General features: G+C 48.2%; 1 protein-coding gene across 3 annotated transcripts in view; it reads right to left on the bottom strand.

Moving 5' to 3' along the window:
• The window catches only part of MAPKBP1 (mitogen-activated protein kinase binding protein 1), a 533,456-nt gene that overhangs the window by 375,433 nt on the left and 138,595 nt on the right, over positions 1-19,428 (bottom strand). For all 3 annotated transcript variants that reach the window (XM_069208767.1, XM_069208768.1, XM_069208769.1), the window contains exon 3: positions 17,277-17,368. In XM_069208767.1, the coding sequence (XP_069064868.1) occupies positions 17,277-17,368 (92 nt within the window). The remainder of the gene's footprint in view (positions 1-17,276; positions 17,369-19,428) is intronic.

The following is a 19,428-nucleotide window of genomic DNA, read 5'->3' as shown; positions in this document are numbered from 1 at the left end:
TAGCTTTGTGGACAAGCTCCTTGTGGAACTATTTGGTAGAGAGGCATTCATCAGCACCTTTGTTGTGGCGAGGGCACATCGATTGCTGGATCAGCGGCCTATCCCGGCCCCTAAACTTTCGAGACCGCAATACTTTGAGGTTGGTCCGTGAAAAAGGGCCCTTGCGTCATCAGGTGATGTCCACTTCCATTTTCCCCAGAGTTCACAGTCGGTCCAGAATGCGCATCAAAATTATGCAGCCGTTAAGGCAATACTTCAGAAAAATAACCTTTGTTATGCCATGTTATATCCAGTACGATTACGCATTGAACTGGAGGGCAAGCATCACATGTTCACCTCTCCTACTAGGACTGCATCCTTCTGCAAGCTACGCCAACTTGGGAAAATCGACGCATAATTGCCCAAATTCGGTGCACTCTGCCCCACTTTGCCGCAGGACTTCCGGGAGGGGAGGGGGGGGGGGGGGGGGTCACTCGAGTTGAAGCTTCCCTCCAGACAAAGCGGACAAAATTCTTGTTCTATGGAACTGGACTGATTATACTGCTCTAGGATATTAAACGTTTATTTTAGCATGGACTGCTTTTATATGTTGCATTTAACACCCTTCAGCTATGTACATTTTCCCCACTTGGAGCGTTGCGGCAATCCAATGGCATATGCCAATATAGTTACCTGTTGTGGGGTATTATTGTTTTTGGAGATTCACTGGGGACTATTCACCGGAGTGGTTGGGGGGAAACTGGGTTGGATTGTTTATGTTGTGTGCTATCACAGCTACTATTGACCTTTCCACTCTGCGGTAAGACTGTAACTCACCTAGCTGGTCAAATACTTCACTGTATTACGCCACATTACTCATACATATGTGGCGACACTCACGTGTGTGACTTGGAACATTAGGGGCCTGAACAACCATAACAAAGGGAAGCTGGTACTTCGTATCATGTTAGGCATGGCATAAAGCTGGCATTTCTTCAAGAAAAACACCTAGCGCCTCACCCGGATCACTCCTATGCTGTACAATGGGGCCAACACATTTTGCATATTACATCTCCTATTCCTGTGGGGTATCTATTTTGATCCATTAGAGTGTCCCTTTTAAATGCTGCGCTGTTGATTCGGATCCAGAGGGGTGCGACTTATTGGTATGGGGAGACCTGGTGGGGGTTCCGGTTTTATTCGCTAATATTTATGCTCCAAGTGTTGATTCCCCAGACTTCTTCTCCAACCTTCAGGTTTGACTGGACTGCATGATGACAGACCATATTCCTGGGTGGAGAATATTAACACTGCTTGCAGTGCCTTATTGGCCACAACGGACTCCGCTGGTGTAACCAAACCACCTCCATTAGTACGTGAAGTGTAGTTTCTAACTATCGGCTGCACTGCGCACTCACCCACATGCATCCCATTTTACTCGTCTGCGCATAACACGTGGACACGCCTAGACCACTGGTACCTCCCCCCTCTTTACTTCTGTGGCTAACTGGGTGCAGGGGAGGTTGAAAATATCAGTCAGACCACTCTCCTGTTGTGGCCAAACTCAGTATATCTACCACTCCGTTATCCAGGAACTGGCGTTTCCCAGTTAATGCACTGCACAATGACATATTTTGTGCTTAGATTCGGGAGGCTATTATGGACTACTTTACATTGAACACTGGATCAGTCCAGCGCTATTCCACATTGTGGGAAATCTCCAAGGCTTACATAAGAGGTGTCTGTATAGCCAAGCATGCTGGCGTCCGACCTATTGGGTGTATCTTGCCAGAGTGGAGAACCAAGTTTACTGATCTTGATAGCCAGACTCTCACGCAAGCCGAAAACATTCATGATTGCGCAACTGGAGTCAGAAGTCTAACAGATTGTCGCTACCCACCTTGTTCTCATCATGGATAAAGTCATTTCCCATATGCAATCTGGGTTTGTTCCTCATCGTTCAACTGTGATTAATCACCGCAAAAATGGTGCGTATGTTAATCAAATCTCTCCAGGCATGCAGCAGTGCTCTTGGATGCAGAAAAAAAGCATTTGATTCTCTTGAATGGATCCCATGCCATCCTAGCAAAGCTGGGAATACCAGAGGGATTCAGAGACTTAATTAGGTTACTCTATTCAGCCCCTACAGCAAAGCAGTGCATAAATGGAACCCTCACAGAATCATTTTCCCTTACGAGGGCACCAGGCAGGGATGCACGGTGTCTCCATTGATGTTTATTATAGCTATTGGTCCACTGGTGCGCTACTTACAGGAATGCACCTAGCTCAGGGATTAAGATTTCACAGAGGCACTCTTTTAGCTTCCTTATACGCTGATGACTTTCTCTTGCTTGTCCGTCACCCTTCCATCAATCTTCCTCCCCTTATTAGGGAGGGGATATGATTTGGTACTTTCTCTGCTCTGGCCATAAACCGGAGCAAATCGGAATTGTTTCTGCTAACTGATACGACTCCCTGCCCCCTTGACTATCCGCCGCAATACTACGGAGACTTGCACAAATATCTTGGCATTTATCTGCATGGAAATAGTGCTAAAGTGGTCTGTTTAAATTACGGCCCAGAGATTGATAAATTTACATCCCAGATAGAGCGCTGGATTAAACTCCCTCTCCATGGCCGGTAGGATACCCATTATTAAAACGGCAGTCCTTCTCCGCTTTTTATATCCATTTCTCAACATTCCGACTGCTCTATACAATAGTTTTTATGATACTCTTTGTAGCCTGCTCACAAAACTCATATGGGCTGGCCAGCGCCCCCAGGTGCGATGGGACACGTTGACTCTTCCGAACTAGCGCAGAGAATTTTCAGTGCCTGGTTTTTGTCTTATTATTCAGCAGCCCATGCACACTGCATATTTTTGGTACCACACTTCAATATCAGAAACCTGAGCATGTGCAGGCTCTTCCTTTTTCCCCTCTCCTAGCTTTTGCCACATGGCTCTCAGGACCAAAGCTGAAATCCAGACAGTCACCACCACATGCTGCGCATGGTTCAAGCTGCTTCATTATCTAGGCCATGACCTGCTCTACTATCCCCCCACCTTCTCCTATTAGGGAACCCATGGCTTTCGATTACACTGGAGCAGTTAACCCACACTGAGTGTTGACCGCCCGTCTTCATATGATAGGGGACATCTTTAGTGAGGCTACATTGAAAATGGTGACTGCGTTGAATGAAGGACTCTACAACGTACCTAGTTTTATCCTACATCGCTTATATAGTACCCTACGCTGCCTATCCACCCACATGAACCAACTGAATTCACTCAGCTCTAATTATTGTGGCCCCCGTCATAGCACACACTTGATATCCGACTCTACAGCGCCTCCCTCAGGCTACAGCCCGTGGGGGAATGAGAAATCCAGATCCGCATGGGAGCGCGACTTGGGGTGTCCTCTGTCAGATAAACAATGTTACTATTGCTGGGCACAGACTCATCTTATCACCAAAAATCAGAGGCAAACTACTACACTACAGACACCTCCACCGCACTTAACACAGCAAAGGCTTGCCAAATTAGACCAAGCCCAATCGCATTCCTGTCCAAAATGCTCAGCTGAGAGTGCAGACTCAGTTCACTCAGCTTGGACCTGCCCACCAATTACCACATTCTGGGACTCCACGCATACCATCCTTACACAAAAGACAGGGCCTCAGCTCACGCCTAGCCCACTCTTGGCATTATTGGGCTGTGTTAAGTCATGACATCAGTCTATCCGATGTTTGTCTCACTGGCCTTCCTCTTTGCAAAGCGACAGATCACACTCCACTGGGGCAGCAATACAAGCACTACCAGGTCCGTATGGCTGCGTGACATGTCTTATTGTGACGCCACTAGTGAAATTTATGCAGTGCTACGGCCACTGTCTTCACGTCCCAAAGAAAACAAGATGCACATATAATTCTCTGGAGCCAGTTTTAAAATAAAATTAGAATTCCGTTTGAAGTTTACTCTTGTGCTGATACAAGAGTGTTTCCGGAAGAATCTTTCTGATAAGATGCTTCCAATTAAATCATAACATTTAAAATAATCTTTAGGGGTGTCTAAACATGGTGTAAGATGCTTTTCCCGTGAGCCCAGGACCCCAGAGGCCTTTATCCCTGCCAGCTACTGCATCAGGGCTTCCATCTCGCCTCCCTGGAAACATGCTAGTGACCGGATTGCCCCTGGGATCACGCGCATGCTCTGCCAGCTGCCTGGCATGCAGTCAGACAGCCTGGGCCATGTCACCTCTTACAGCGTGAGAGGAGACCTCACCACCACCATCTTCCCTGGTCCTTGGGGAACTTGCTGCCCCGGATCGCAGAGACTGCTCCAGCACCCGATCGGGCGCCCCACCTCCACACTAACTCACTGGCACTGAGAAGTGTGGCCACTGACTCCTCAATCCGATGGTCATTCGAGAGTTTGGGGGCCCAGGGTGAGCGGCACGTTGCTCCAGAGCTGGCACGGAGGCCTACTGCACAGCCCTGTAATCTGCTGTAGGCCTGACCAGTGCTGCCCTTCACCTGGGTGCAAAACAACAAAAACAAACAAACAAACAAACAAAAAAATAGGGACGGAATGCAGAACAATTCAAACTAACAATCAACTCCAGTGACAGATTTGGGGCTAAACCATCAGTTTTTTTGCTCGCCATAACATTCCATTCTGGACCAAACAATATGCAAATCAATCTTGACCCTGCTCCCAACAGGAACAGTCCAGCCTGAACTGCCAGGTCAGGTCCTCCTTCACCAGAAGCAAGCATCCTGGGACTGGTTGTGGTATAACCCCTCATCAGCCAGACTAGCTTGAATATGATGGCATAGCAAGCATGGGATCCACATCTGGGAATACCCTTCCCACATAGGGGGCAAATGTAAAAGCTGATGGCCGGAATGTGGAACAAATCAAACAAACATTCACCACAATCACAGATCTGGGTTTAATCCATCAGTTTTTTTTGGGTAGCCATGACTTTCCATGCAATTCGTCTGGAGCCACACCTGCTATATGGAGATCTCTCTGGACCCAGAACTCACCTGACTGCGAGACCTTTGAGCCAGCCCCTGAGGGTAGTGATGATTTGTGTGTGACTGGGGTAAGCTGGGCCCGCGCATGACATTGCCCCTGCCCCCTACATTTAACAGAGCTGCTCACTAAGACCTGGTGCTGGGAGTCCAAGAACGACCCAGGGCCCTATCCTGAACCCCCACAGAGAGCTACAAGACAATGAGTGGCTGTGTGGGGCAAAAAGCTGTGCCTCCCTGGTTGATTCTCTGCTGCCTCCCTCCTTGCACATCACTAGAAGCTTGCCCTGGTTGCCAGTGTGACCCGTTTGAACTGATGGGGGCCCCACTGCTAAATCTGCGCACTGCTCACCTGGACTGGGAGCCCTCTTGGCCCTGCAGATATAGGCCTGCCGTCACAAGGGCCTCCAGGTTGACACCAAACACCCTGTAATTGGCCCTGTTGGTGCTGGAACATGGGGTTCGCACCCAGTGGTTGATACCTGGTGGTGGTTCCGGCATGCAACAAACACTGCATTTTGACTGGAAGCAATAGTGAGAGGCTCCCCCAGCACCCCCCCCCCCACCGACTAGTGGGGTGCTGGGGCGACCCATACACTCACAAACTTCAACATCACCCATGGTGTGTATCGGATTGGGCCTACTTGGCTGTCCTAGCCTGGAGCTTTGGGTGACAGTGGTCTCCACGCCCTGCCTCGTGACTTCCGTTGACAGGACCTTACTTACCCACTCATACCCCCAGGCCTACCACCTGGGGCTGCCATGGCCTGTGCTTCTATGGGCTGCTCAAGGGGCGCTCCCCCTGCAACCACACCCCCCCAAAACTGTCAGCACCCTGTCATGCCCCAAGGCAAATCCACCAGAGAAACGCCTGGAGCCGCAACTAATGACATCTCGCTCACCTCCCCATGGCACAAGTCGAATTTGCCGACCATAGATGCCACAATTGTGACGGAGGCTCTGCCAGTGCCCCCCTTGTTGCCCCCCCCTCCCCCCCCCCTCACCCAGACCTACATAGATAACTTCCACAGTGAGCTGAGATAGGCTCTCTCAAAAGAGGGATTCAAACCCTGCAATCACAAGGTGAAACACTACTTCAATGGCCTGGGTGAGAGTCAACAATGTGGAACAAACATTAGGCTTCCAGCCGGAAGACCTGGATGCCCTCTGTTGCAGGGTATCAATCTTGAAAGACCAACAAATTGACCTCCGATTGAAGCATGAAGATGTTGAAAACAGCTGGAGGAACAATATCCACATCAGGGACATCCCAAAGGGAAAGGAGGGCCCAGATATAATTTCCTTCATAGCGGTTCTGTTGCATGCCATCCGGGGAGAACCAGACCTCCCCTCCCATGCTGGATAGAGCACACAGGGTTGCAGGAACGCCAGGGCACCCCGATCTCCCACAGGACATCCTCACACTAGTACACTTCTAGGACAAAAAGGAGGCCATTCTGCAGGCCTCTTGGATAAACACAGAGGGTGGTAAGGGGGGGCGGCATACAATTCAAATTTTTTGGGATTTTACACCCTAAGGCGCCGCAGGGACTTCCATCCCATCAACAAGCTGCAGGAGCTCAATGTCCGCTATCAATGGGGCAGCCCATTTGCTCTCATCTAAGTGGGAAGAAAAGTGAAGAATCCTTCCACCACTGAGAGAAGCTCAACACCTCCTGAACATCCAGCCAGCCTCTTGGGGAGAGCCTGTCGACCCCCAGTACCCTGGATTGGCAGATCCAGCAACTCTCCTGTTCTACAGTGCCCTCCCAAAACACCTCTAAATGAAGCAGGGATCGCTAGTCACCTGAAGCCAAGATGACACTATACAGTACTTGCAAAAACTGGAGGCGTTCTCTACTCCCCCCCCCCACCATCACCCATGCCTCTAACACTGACTAAGATGTGTCACGCCCTCACAAGGGTGGCAATTGACAGCCACCTGAAGCACACCACACCCATGGCCTGCTCAGACACTTGAAGGACGGCTTCTCCGGTCGCCCTGGGAGGGGGCGAGGGAACTTGTTGGTGCCTGCCCTATTCACTAACTGTCTCTTGGTCAGGGGCGAGTGAGGCCCGGCACTGCAGGCTGACCTTCCTCAGCCAGGAAAGTGGATATGGATACCGCCAGTTTGTCTGTTCTATTCGGACCCTGACCATTGTGGGCAGAGGTGGGGGGGTTCAGACCTACACTTGCCGCCAGCCTGTCCCTTGAATCCAGTTTTTTTGTTGTGGGGGGGGGGGGATGATGATGATTTCCCCTGGTCGGCTGGCACTGCCATGCACTGGCCCTCTATACCTCTTGTTCAACTGCTTAGGCCCAGTTGGCCTGATGTTATGGTTTTACTGAAAGTGTATTTCTCATTTAGGCTGCATGCCACCCTGGATACACACCTCCTCCCCGGTTGACACATTACACTACTCTTACCGACCAGCTTGAAATGGATTACTTTTCGCAGCCCTATTCCTTCGGTCTACATACCGGTCTCACTACTTGGTCAAACCGTGGTCCATCCACTATTCGCAGAGTTCTACCCACCCTCCTTCCCTTCTTACTTCAGGCTGTTCACTCGCATGTGGTACTTGACCCTAACCACTAACTTCCCCCTATGTCCACAATCACTGGGTTTACATTTCTTACACTAAATGTGCAAGGGCTCAATTCACCTAATAGAAAGGAAACCGGTGTGGTAGTACCTCATCCAGCAGGATGCGGATGTAATTTTCTTGCATGAGACACATCTCCTCTAGCAAGACACCCAAGTATGGCACACGTCAAGTACCCCATCCATCTTTGGGTGTCTGCAACCTCCAAAACAGCTGGAGTTGCTTTCTTCTGCAAAACCTTCTGCGCAAAGCCCACGTGAGTGCTCTCTGCTTCCCAACCAGGTGCAAGATACTTTCCGCCGGTCCTTGCTTCAGGAACACCTGTCCCAGAAGGCTTGATATATAGCCCTGGGTGAGGATTTTCACCTGGTCTGGGCCTCATTACATTGGAGTGCGACCACCTTACAGGGAACCAGCGCCATGTTGGCAGCCCTCAAGCGCAAAACAGATCTGCGATTGGTAGATGCCTGGAAATACTGCCACCCTGATAAGAGGGCTTTTTCGTTCTTCTCCCACGTCCAGTCATATTCACACATTGACTGTTTTTTCCATCACTTACTCCCTGCTAAGAGACCTCAACTCCTCCCTCATCTGATATATTGATTGCTGACCACGCACACAAACTAACTCTGTATAGATGGGAGGCAGGCCTCTTCCCCTCCAACACTGGCGTCTTCCCCAGTCACTGCTAAGGGACCCAGTACACATTGCGGCACTCCACACTGCGATAAGCTACTTTGAACCCATCCCAGAGTATACACTGGGTGGGCGTTGGCCTCAAAGCTACCATCATGGGGGAGATTATTTCTATTTCCATCACCCAGGTGAGAAAGGCCAGGCTAGTGGAGATGAGTTTAACCACAGATCAAAGACCTGGAATGCCAGGACCATGCCAGCTGGTTCCAGCACACTAAACACTAGATGCCCTCCTGCAGGGTCAATTGTGGTCACGCAACATCAATAAGGTGGAATGTGCCTTCCTTGCGCTCTAACACAGGTACTGAGGGGAGTGGGGTGACTATCTTGGCATGCAAGCTTCAGCAGTAGTGGGCCTGTGCACACATACCAGGGATCCAGACAGTGCTGGGTGCCTGGGCCACCTCTGACATGGCTAAACAGGCCTTCCATGACTTCCATCAGGCTCGATATATTAGAGAGGAGGCCCCTCCCCAATGCCATTGCCAACTATTTGGCCAGGTGCCAATGGCACTGGCTTGATGCTACCCACACAGACCTGCTCGAAACCCCATCTCTTTGTAAGAGCTCCAGTGGGCCCTGAGGAGCCTTCCCTTTGGTAAGACCCCTGGGCCAGACAGACTGCCTGTAGCTTATTGTGAATTCCTCCTGCAACTGCAAGACCAGCTATTAGCTCTATTTAACACCTTGACAGCTGCTTCGGGGCGCACCCTGACTATGTCCAAAGCAGATCCCGAAACCTGGCAAGAAGGTCGTTCTGTGCCTCATACCGCCCTCTAGTGCTTCTGAATATCAAATCAAAACTGTATACTAAAATGTTAGCTAATAGACCAGGGCCATATCTCCTGTGTCTTATTGATCCAGACCAGGTTGGCTTTATCCACAACTAGAGAGGGAAGGGGTGGGAAGGAGGGGGGGGGGGGAGGGGGGGGGGGGGAGCTTGAGCGTGGACAATGTCTGCCACCTGGCCCATCTAGTAAAGAAAGTCTGACACACAGTCCCAGCCTGCCTACTCTCGCTTGATGCAGAGAAGGAGTTTGATAGGGTCAGTTGTCACTAGACAAGACTATGCCCGGAGATGGACAGGATTGTGGCTGGCCTTCTACACCTCCCCTACTGTGAGAATTCGAGTCAATGGAGGTCTGTTTGAGGCCATCTATCTGTGCAGGGTCACTAGACCGGGCTGCCCCCCCTCTCACCCCTCCTGTTCATCCTAGATGTAGGGCCCGTGGCAGCTGTCATTTGACAAACCGAGGATATAGTGGGGAGAACCTTTTGCAGATGAGCCCACAAGGTCACCGTATTTGCAGACAGCCTACTTACTGATAACTCTTGCCCAGCCAGAGAAATCTCTCCCAGCACTTGTTCACATACTCAGTCCTTCTGGGGAAGTCTCTGGCTTAAAGATCAACCAGACCAAGTCCCAGGCTCTGAACTTAACTATTCTCTCCCCTCCCCTTAACAGACCTGGCAGCAGTCCACCACAACCTTCCAGTGGGCCCCTAGATACATCCAATACTTGGGCCTCCACTTCACTCCAACCCTAGCAACTTGGACAATGGCCAACTGGCCTCAATGTCGAAACTCCACCTTGGAGGACCTTGCCGATTGAAACCCCTCCAGGTTTCATGGTTAGGACGTTTAAATGCAGGCACAAAGTCCCTGATGCCAAAAATACTATATACATTTCTTGCAATGCCTACCTACGCAGACTTGCCAGGACGAAATCCTGCACCACCAACGAGACGTTCGCTCCTTTATATGGTGGTGGCTGGAGAGGGTTTAGGGGGTGTGGGGAGTGCTCTCGCTTCTCCAATACAGTGCTGACGCTCACTCGTTACCTGGGAGGGTTGGGATGTCCTAACCTCCGAGTATTACAGGGCCGCACACCTCCACTTTGTCACAGAATGGGTGGTATGTGAAAGCGGCAAGCATTGGTTGCATATGGACAGTGCTGTTGCCTGTCACACCCTCTGGGACATAACATGGTTCCCTAGACAAGCAAGGCATCAAAGAGCCTACATTGCTAGTCCTAGAAATATGGGGCAAAAAACTGCAGTAAAATGAGGCCTTACTTCCTTTCCTTCACCCAACACCCCTCAATCCCAACTCTGACTCTGAGCTGCAACCCCATTCATGAAGCCACGAGAGGGCGATTGTCACACTCTTAGCGACCTCTTTGAGGGAAACTCCTTCAAGTCATTCAAATAATATTGCCAGATGTTCCGGCTCTCTGTCCTCCAGATTGCAATATTATCAACTTTGCCACTGGGCCCTCATCCCATCCAATGCACAGTGGGCCATCCACAAACTGATGACTTGAGGCCTTTGTTAGGTCATTCAACAGGTCCCATAGGCTCATTTCGCACACATACCAGGTCTTCCAACATTTCCTCCTTCTCCCCCTCCTCAAAATCATTACCAATCACAATGGCACGCAGACATTGGGGATCAGCTACCCACAAATCAATGGGAGTGCTTATGGTACAATATCCTGCGGATCACGAAAAGCATAACCAGGGCTAGGGGGGGGGTGGGGGGGGGAGAGGGGGGGGAAGAGTTGTTGACAGGGGCATAACTTGCTGGTACCTTACACACTTACCTGACCCCATGTGTTGGCATTGTTCCTCAGCATCTGAAAACTTTCTACACATATAGTGGTCATGTCACGGCATTACCAGAAATCCTTAGCCATATTAAGAGGACAATAGGCTATTCGTTCCGGAATTCATACTCTATTGTTACTTGGTATTCAACCTCAACTCCTGCAGGCCATGACATGTGGAGTGGCACTTAATCTCCCACATGACGGAAGCGGCCAAGCACCTTATTAAATTGCACTGGAAACAACCTGCTGGCCCGCACAACCCCCAATCCTCACCCCCCTTATGGGTGTAAGCATACTACACCATGAGAAAGCAAAGCACCATGGAGAGATCAATAAATTGAGGGTGGGGAGAATAGGTATGACTAGGTAGGGAGGCTGAGGTTTACGTGGGAGTCTGAGTATAAGGCTCAAAAATCATACCTCTAGACTGACCAATAACTACTTTGTTGAACTTAATCAGCAACACAGTTCATCTGTGTTAATTTGTAGCAGTGGAAGTGATGGCGTGGAAACAGGATAGATACTATATAAAAACAAACCTAAATCTGGTTATTATGGCTCTTTGTTTACAGTTCCTCTCTTCTGGTAATGAAGCAGAGATTTTAACCAAATGATTTCTTCAACTAGAAACTATCTATATTACAACCATGCTGCAACAAGGTTGTTTGTGAGCACCATTGTGTGTTATAGGGCATTTAGATCTACTTTTATCAGATTGTTGGAAATGGCCCTCAGTACAGGGTCACTGTAAAGAAATGGCTCCCTGTTGCAGTTACCCCCCACTTTTTGCCTGATACTGATGCTGACTTGACTGAGAAGTGTGCTGGGACCCTGCTAACCAGGCCCCAGCACCAGTGTTCTTTCACCTAAAATGTACTTTTGATTCCACAATTGTCACACCCTGGCATCCAGATAAGTCCCTTGTAACTGGTACCTCTGGTACCAAGGGCCCTGATGCCAGGGAAGGTCTAAGGGCTGCAGCATGTATTATGCCACCCTAGAGACCCCTCACTCAGCACAGACACACTGCTTACCAGCTTGTGTGTGCTAGTGAGAACAAAATGAGTAAGTCGACATGGCACTCCCCTCAGGGTGCCATGCCAGCCTCTCACTGCCTATGCAGTATAGGTAAGACACCCCTCTAGCAGGCCTTACAGCCCTAAGGCAGGGTGCACTATACCATAGGTGAGGGTACCAGTGCATGAGAACTGTGCCCCTACAGTGTCTAAGCAAAACCTTAGACATTGTAAGTGCAGGGTAGCCATAAGAGTATATGGTCTGGGAGTCTGTTTTACACGAACTCCACAGCACCATAATGGCTACACTGAAAACTGGGAAGTTTGGTATCAAACTTCTCAGCACAATAAATGCACACTGATGCCAGTGTACATTTTATTGTAAAATACACCACAGAGGGCACCTTAGAGGTGCCCCCTGAAACTTAACCGACTATCTATGTAGGCTGACTGGTTCCAGCCGCCTGCCACACTAGAGACATGTTGCTGGCCCCATGGGGAGAGTGCCTTTGTCACTCTGAGGCCAGTAGCAAAGCCTGCACTGGGTGGAGATGCTAATACCTCCCCCAGGCAGGAGCTGTAACACCTGGCGGTGAGCCTCAAAGGCTCACCCCTTTGTCACAGCACCGCAGGACACTCCAGCTAGTGGAGTTGCCCGCCCCCTCCGGCCCCGGCCCCCACTTTTGGCGGCAAGGCCGGAGAAAATAATGAGAATAAAAAGGAGGAGTCACTGGCCAGTCAGGACAGCCCCTAAGGTGTCCTGAGCTGAGGTGACTAACTTTTAGAAATCCTCCATCTTGCAGATGGAGGATTCCCCCAATAGGATTAGGGATGTGACCCCCCTCCCCTTGGGAGGAGGCACAAAGAGGGTGTACCCACCCTCAGGGCTAGTAGCCATTGGCTACTAACCCCCCAGACCTAAACACGCCCTTAAATTTAGTATTTAAGGGCTTCCCTGAACCTAAAGATTTAGATTCCTGCAACTACAAGAAGAAGGACTGCCGAGCTGACAAACCCCTGCAGAGGAAGAACAGAAGACACCAACTGCCTTGGCCCCAGACTTACCGGCCTGTCTCCTGCCTTCCAAAGAAACCTGCTCCAGCGACGCTTTCCAAGGGACCAGCGACCTCTGAATCCTCTGAGGACTGCCCTGCTTCGAAAAAGACAAGAAACTCCCGAGGACAGCGGCACTGCTCCAAAAGAACTGCAACTTTGTTACAAGGAGCAGATTTAAAGACCCCTGCAACTCCCCGCAAGAAGCGTGAGACTTGCAACACTGCACCCGGCGACCCCGACTCGACTGGTGGAGAACAACCAACTCAGGGAGGACCCTCCGGCGACTCTACGACCGTGAGTAACCAAAGTTGTCCCCCCTGAGCCCCCCCAGCGACACCTGCAGAGGGAATCCCCAGGCTCCCCCCGCCCGCGACTGTCTGAACTCCATTTCCCGACGGCTGGCAAAGACCCTGCACCCGCAGCCCCCAGCCCCTAAAGAAACGGAACTTCTGTGCAGGAGTGACCCCCAGGAGGCCCTCTCCCTTGCCCAGGTGGTGGCTACCCCGAGGAGCCCCCCCCCTTGCCTGCATCGCTGAAGAGACCCCTTGGTCTCCCTTTGAAACCTGAAGGAAACCCGACGCGTGTTTGCACACTGCACCCGGCCGCCCCCGCGCTGCTGAGGGTGTACTTTCTGTGCTACTTTGTGTCCCCCCCGGTGCCCTACAAAACCCCCCTGGTCTGCCCTCCGAAGACGCGGGTACCTACCTGCTGGCAGACTGGAACCGGGGCACCCCCTTCTCTCCATTATAGCCTATGTGTTTTGGGCACCTCTTTGACCTTTGCACCTGACCGGCCCTGAGCTGCTGGTGTGATAACTTTGGGGTTGCTCTGAACCCCCAACGGTGGGCTACCTTGGACCAAAAACTCAAACCTGTAAGTGACTTACTTACCTGTGAAAACTAACAATAACTTACCTCCCCCAGGAACTGTGAAAATTGCACTGTGTCCACTTTTAAAACAGCTTATTGTGTTTTATGTAAAAAGTATACATGCTAAAGTAATGATTCAAAGTTCCTAGAGTACTTACCTGCAATACCTTTCAAAAGAGCTATTACATGTAAAATTTGAACCTGTGGTTCTTAAAATAAACTAAGAAAATATATTTTTGTATAACAAAACCTATTGGCTGGATTTGTCTCTGAGTGTGTGTACCTCATTTATTGTCTATGTGTATGTACAACAAATGCTTAACACTACTCCTTGGATAAGCCTACTGCTCGACCACACTACCACAAAATAGAGCATTAGTATTATCTCTTTTTACCACTATTTTACCTCTAAGGGGAACCCTTGGACTGTGCATGCTATTCCTTACTTTGAAATAGCACATACAGAGCCAACTTCCTACAGTCACCCACAAACTTTTTGCCTTACTCCTATTTGTGCTGGATTTTTGCATTGTTTGCCTAAGAACTCTGCGCACGTTATCACTGTTAACCAGTACTAAAGTGCTTGCGCTCACTCCCTAAAAATGCTAAAATTGGCTTAAACTAATATTGGCATATTTGATTTACTACAAGTCCCTTGTAGAGTGGTATACCATATATCCATGGCCTGTAAATTAAAAGCTACCAGTAGGCCTGCAGAACTTATTGTGCCACCCACTTACCCCTCCAAAACATGCCCTAGGCTTGCTATTGCAGCCTGCATGCAATGTCACACTGCCACGTCGACTTGGGAGTTTAAAGGTTGGCAAGGGGTTTAAAATGCCATGTTATGACATATGAGTCACCCCTAAGGTTGCCCTAGGAAGGCCACAGGGCAGGGCGCTGTGTAATTAAAATGTAGGACATATAACTGTAGGTTTAACATGTCCTGGTAGGGAAAGACCCAAATTCCTTTTTCACTACTGTGAGGACTGCTCCTCCCACAGGATAACTTTGGGGATTCCTTATTACATTTAATAAGGCGTAAGTCTTACATGAGAGTAGGAAGATGTGTCATGTTAAGTATTTAAGAGGGTTTATAATTACAAGTTTGTAGGTACCAAAGTCAGATTTATCACTCCAATTTTGAAAATGCCACTTTTAGCAAGTTGGCATTTCCTACCCTTTGTACCTGCAACCTGTCTTGGGTCACATTACTGGGTGTAGCTTATGACTGCATTCCTCCCAGAGAGAAACAGTGTTATCAGCAGAGCCTGAATTAATCATTAACTGGCTTCATGGGGATGGGGGAGCACATTTGCACCTGAATAGGCTGTGCCCCCCCCCCCCCAATCTCCTCAGAATAGGTCTAACAACCCTGTATTGTCACTGCAGTCAGCTTGGAGCCAGGAGAACTGAGGCAGAAAACTCAGAACTTCATAGAACCTTTCTGGAAACTTCCTACCCTCTACAAGAAGGGCATCAGCATATAAAAAAGCAGGGCTCTCAGACCCACTCTTCAGTTCACTACTAAACCGGCAGAAGGACTCAGGACTGCCTGCTGCTGTGACCTGCCACACTGCTGCTGTACCTGGAAGAACTGCTCTGCTGCATGAAGCCTACCTTAAAATCCAGCTGTTAAGCCCTGCATCTACATCTGCACTCAAGCCTGCCAGAAGTGACCCCAAGGGCTATTTTGCTGGCCTCCTGTTCAGAGCCATAGAGGCATAACATGCTAGCTCCATCTTGAACCTGCACCTGGACCCAGCCTGAGTGAGTCCTGAACCACCAACAGTTCTCCATGCATTCCTAGACCCTTGGCTGTGGTGACAAGATGTCGTGGTTGGAGCATTTATCTTTTACACACTATTTTGAACCTTAAATACTTTTAAAAACACTCATACCTCTTGTTGTCCAGATTGGATATTTGCTTTTTTGGTGTCAAATTTGTTACAATTTACTCTAATTTTTTCTGTTTGTTTTTTTCCCAATTCATTACTGTGTGTATGTTGCATAAATACTTTGCAAGTTGCCTCAAGCTCAGCATGACTGCTTTTTGTGCCAAGCTACCCAGGGTTAAGCACAGGTTCATTAAGTAACTGATTTGCCTTGCAAATGATTGTGGCCGTTGCTTGACCAGGGTTCACACACCTGTCTGCCAACAACCCAATTTCACACACAAATGTTCTAAGAAGAAATTATCAACGTTTTTGATCTGGAGGCTCAATCAGCATCAAACACCTGTTAAGGCGGTTCATCTTTTCCATGCCCAAATGAAGACATTTACATTTAACAAATAAAAAGAAAAACCTCAAAATATTACCTTTTATTAAAAGTTTTTAAAAAAAAAGAATCCTAGCATTTATCATCTTTATTCAAGAGTCCCAGATCTGGCACAGGAAAGTCACTTGCTAAATTCTAGGTCAGTCCCTAGTTTATACATTAAGGAACAGTTAAAGTTGAGAAACAGTGCCTATAAACTTGGGTCAGGAAATGCACCCACTTCACCTGAAATCAGGAAGTGCTACAGCAGGTGAAAAAACCCAGTTACACTACACCATGCAAGACTAGTGAGCATTACAATCTCTAAATCAAGAAATTTAACAAACAAAACGTTTACGTTAAAACAATAATATAATGAAATCATGTTGTTGTAATATTAAAAGGGAAATCACAATGATTCTGAAACAACCATCCTTCCACTAAAATTACCAACCTCCTCCTCAGCTGCAACACTCCTTTCAGGGGAAGAAAAAGTCAAATTACAACACTGCTTCAATGCTGCTTCAAAGCTATAGAGCCCAAATGACCAATGAATGCACAAACATTTTCTGACCAACCCATTAACCTGAGGATTTTTAGAAATTGCTGTTACTTTAGTCAATTACCCCTTCCATACCCCATCAGTTTTTTTGGCAAGCATGGTGTACACAATGCCAAGTGCTTAAGTAAAATCTTCTGTGTGCCTACATTGTAGAACCACTGGTCTGAGGGAACAAAATGTGACAACTCTAGTATCCTAGCAGTGTGACCTACACCATGGATTTTGAATGGGGTAAAGAACAGACTTCAGCTCGATGGACATGACTGGGCTGAAGCTATCAAATTTCTAGATCACCTGGCAAATACGTTTTGTTTTTACTAAATAAACATGTACCTCAGAATAGAACAAGCCAGTGCCATCAACAAAAACATTCAACTGGGCTACACTGCAGGGGAACTAGTTGTGCAGAGACCTACATGGCAAATTTGTGGAACAGTCACCAAGAACTGGGAAAAACACCCAAACCGAGAAACTGACTCTGTATTGGGGATGATGATGATCTGATAAGTGTCTAACAATGCAGGTGTTCCAAAACGATCTACTTTACTATGTAGTACAGTAGCATGTACTGGAACACTGTCACTCACCCTGCTGGATATGCAACAAGGCCGCTCTTTGGGTCGCAGGCTAGTCCTCTTCCTCCAGAAACAGTAATGCCCAGAACCTTTTCCAAGGTCACCTAGGACAGAAAATACATAGTGTTACAATTTCTTACCAATAGCTAAGATTGCAAGCATGTTTGTAGGACAAAAAGAACACTGGTGGGGGGAGGGTGCAATAGGTACAAATTAATGAGCACAGTTGAAGAAGTTTGTGTATTGTTTAACACTGGATACCAGAAGACAATACACTCAAAGAAAACCGCTTTGTTGAAGAGGTGCTAAATTTCTTCCTGAAGTGCTAATACATTCATGAGTCTTACGTGGTCTTTCAAGACCATTCCACAGATACAGATCTTTATCAGAGGGCAATCTCTTTTGAGCACTTTGATGAGGAGTGTCTGCGCTTACTGCTGGTAAATCCATGTCTCAAGATCAGCCAGGAGGGCCTGTGTGGTGTTCTCTCCTCACATTAAGGACCAGGAAGATGGCCTGTGGAAAGCCCTTTTAAAGAAATAGTTCTAGTCATTGCACAGCAGCCTACTAAAAAGTCACAATATGAATGTTTATTACAAATAATATTCCATAGTTTTCCATGTAAACATGTTTATGCCACTTAAGAGTAACCAGTGAACAACATCCTAGATAATGTCCTACCCACAACAGTTCTTCAGTGTAGGATATCCTACACTACACCCCCTCCTCAAGCAGCCAACTGCTCCCTAAACTCATTCTTCTACCCATGTATTTTAGGCGACTAGTTCCCTATGGTCTCACCTGGTTAAGTTGCAGGGAGATAAAGCCTGCCTGCATACTGGATAAGAGCAGTTCATCCACTTTGTTTGAATCCAGAGTTTAGGAAGCCGTAGCATTAGTGCTGTGATCAGGCCTATGATTATAACGTTCACATACAAGGGAACAGAATTGTGCTGCTCAAGACAGTAAATACCTGGGTAACCAATTTAGGCTATAAAGGACCACCTCAAAGCAGTCCCAGAGCAAATGTATTAAAATAGCAGTTGGGCACTTTGAAGTCATTTGATAGTGCTGCCAAAGATCCAGCTGCATCAGGAAACGTTGACAGGGATGCAACCATAGCAGAGTAGTTTGGAGTACAAGGGCCTACCACATGTGGAGCCCAGCCAGTACTCCACAACGCCTCCCAACAGAGGACTCCATGAAGTTCTGTAAAACAGCCACTGCAGTTGGATCCTGGCCAGGTCAAGCATTAGCTGTGAAGCGAGCTGCAAGATGGCGGTGTTGTGCTGCCTAGGATCCAGCGGTGGTGAAGCACTTGACAAGGGTGGCTAGGATTCAATTTTAGTTGGGATCTTCAAGTGCGACCTAACAAAGCAACACTTATCATTGTGCAATGCAAGAGTTCATTAAAATCCTGCATCTTTATGCAGGTCATAGCCCACTGTTAAACACCACAATGACAAGGAAATAAAGGAATAAATGTAGATTTAGCAGGAAAGACAATCCAAGGTCCCTATACAACAAATCTTTCTGTAGTACTGGTGTGTCCCCATTTGTAAGCAAAGTGTAAACTGCATGAGTCGGGCCAACAGTGGATTATCCCTGCTCAGCTAGAGGCAGCAACTGATCAGGGGGAATTGGTTATGCCTCGTACAACCACCAGGAAAGTCCTCTGGGCAGAGAAGAATTTGTAGCACTGCCACTTCTCCGGTTACCATGTGCACTTAGATGAATATATTTGGGAACCATTTTCAAAGGGTGAACAGCAGGATTTCAGCTTCTAGATTTAACCCAAACGCTGCAAACTGATGCGTCAATGTTGCAGCAGCACAACATTGAGCCCTTTGCATACCACTAGATGAGTCTCTCGGGGCTCACACACTAATTTCTTTGTTATGCTAATAAGAGTGCTTAAGTAGCAGCTCACTCCTTTACATCCGTTGTTAACACGGATAGAGAACGGCATCTGTTTAGGATGCTAGTAACGTCTGTCCTACCTTATAAGTTATTATAAATAATTGGAGCCCATCGGACAGGCACAATGGATAAGGGCAGCCTATTCATCATAGTACAGCACCATAATACCCCCTCAGCGTACGCGTGCGGCATTAAGGGTGGGCGGGTGACACATCCCATCTTAAAACAAGGGCACATTGAGTTC

The sequence above is a fragment of the Pleurodeles waltl genome, chromosome 9, assembly GCF_031143425.1.
Source record: "Pleurodeles waltl isolate 20211129_DDA chromosome 9, aPleWal1.hap1.20221129, whole genome shotgun sequence".
Lineage (NCBI taxonomy): Eukaryota > Metazoa > Chordata > Amphibia > Caudata > Salamandridae > Pleurodeles > Pleurodeles waltl.
This window is presented reverse-complemented; position numbering and strand designations above follow the sequence as displayed.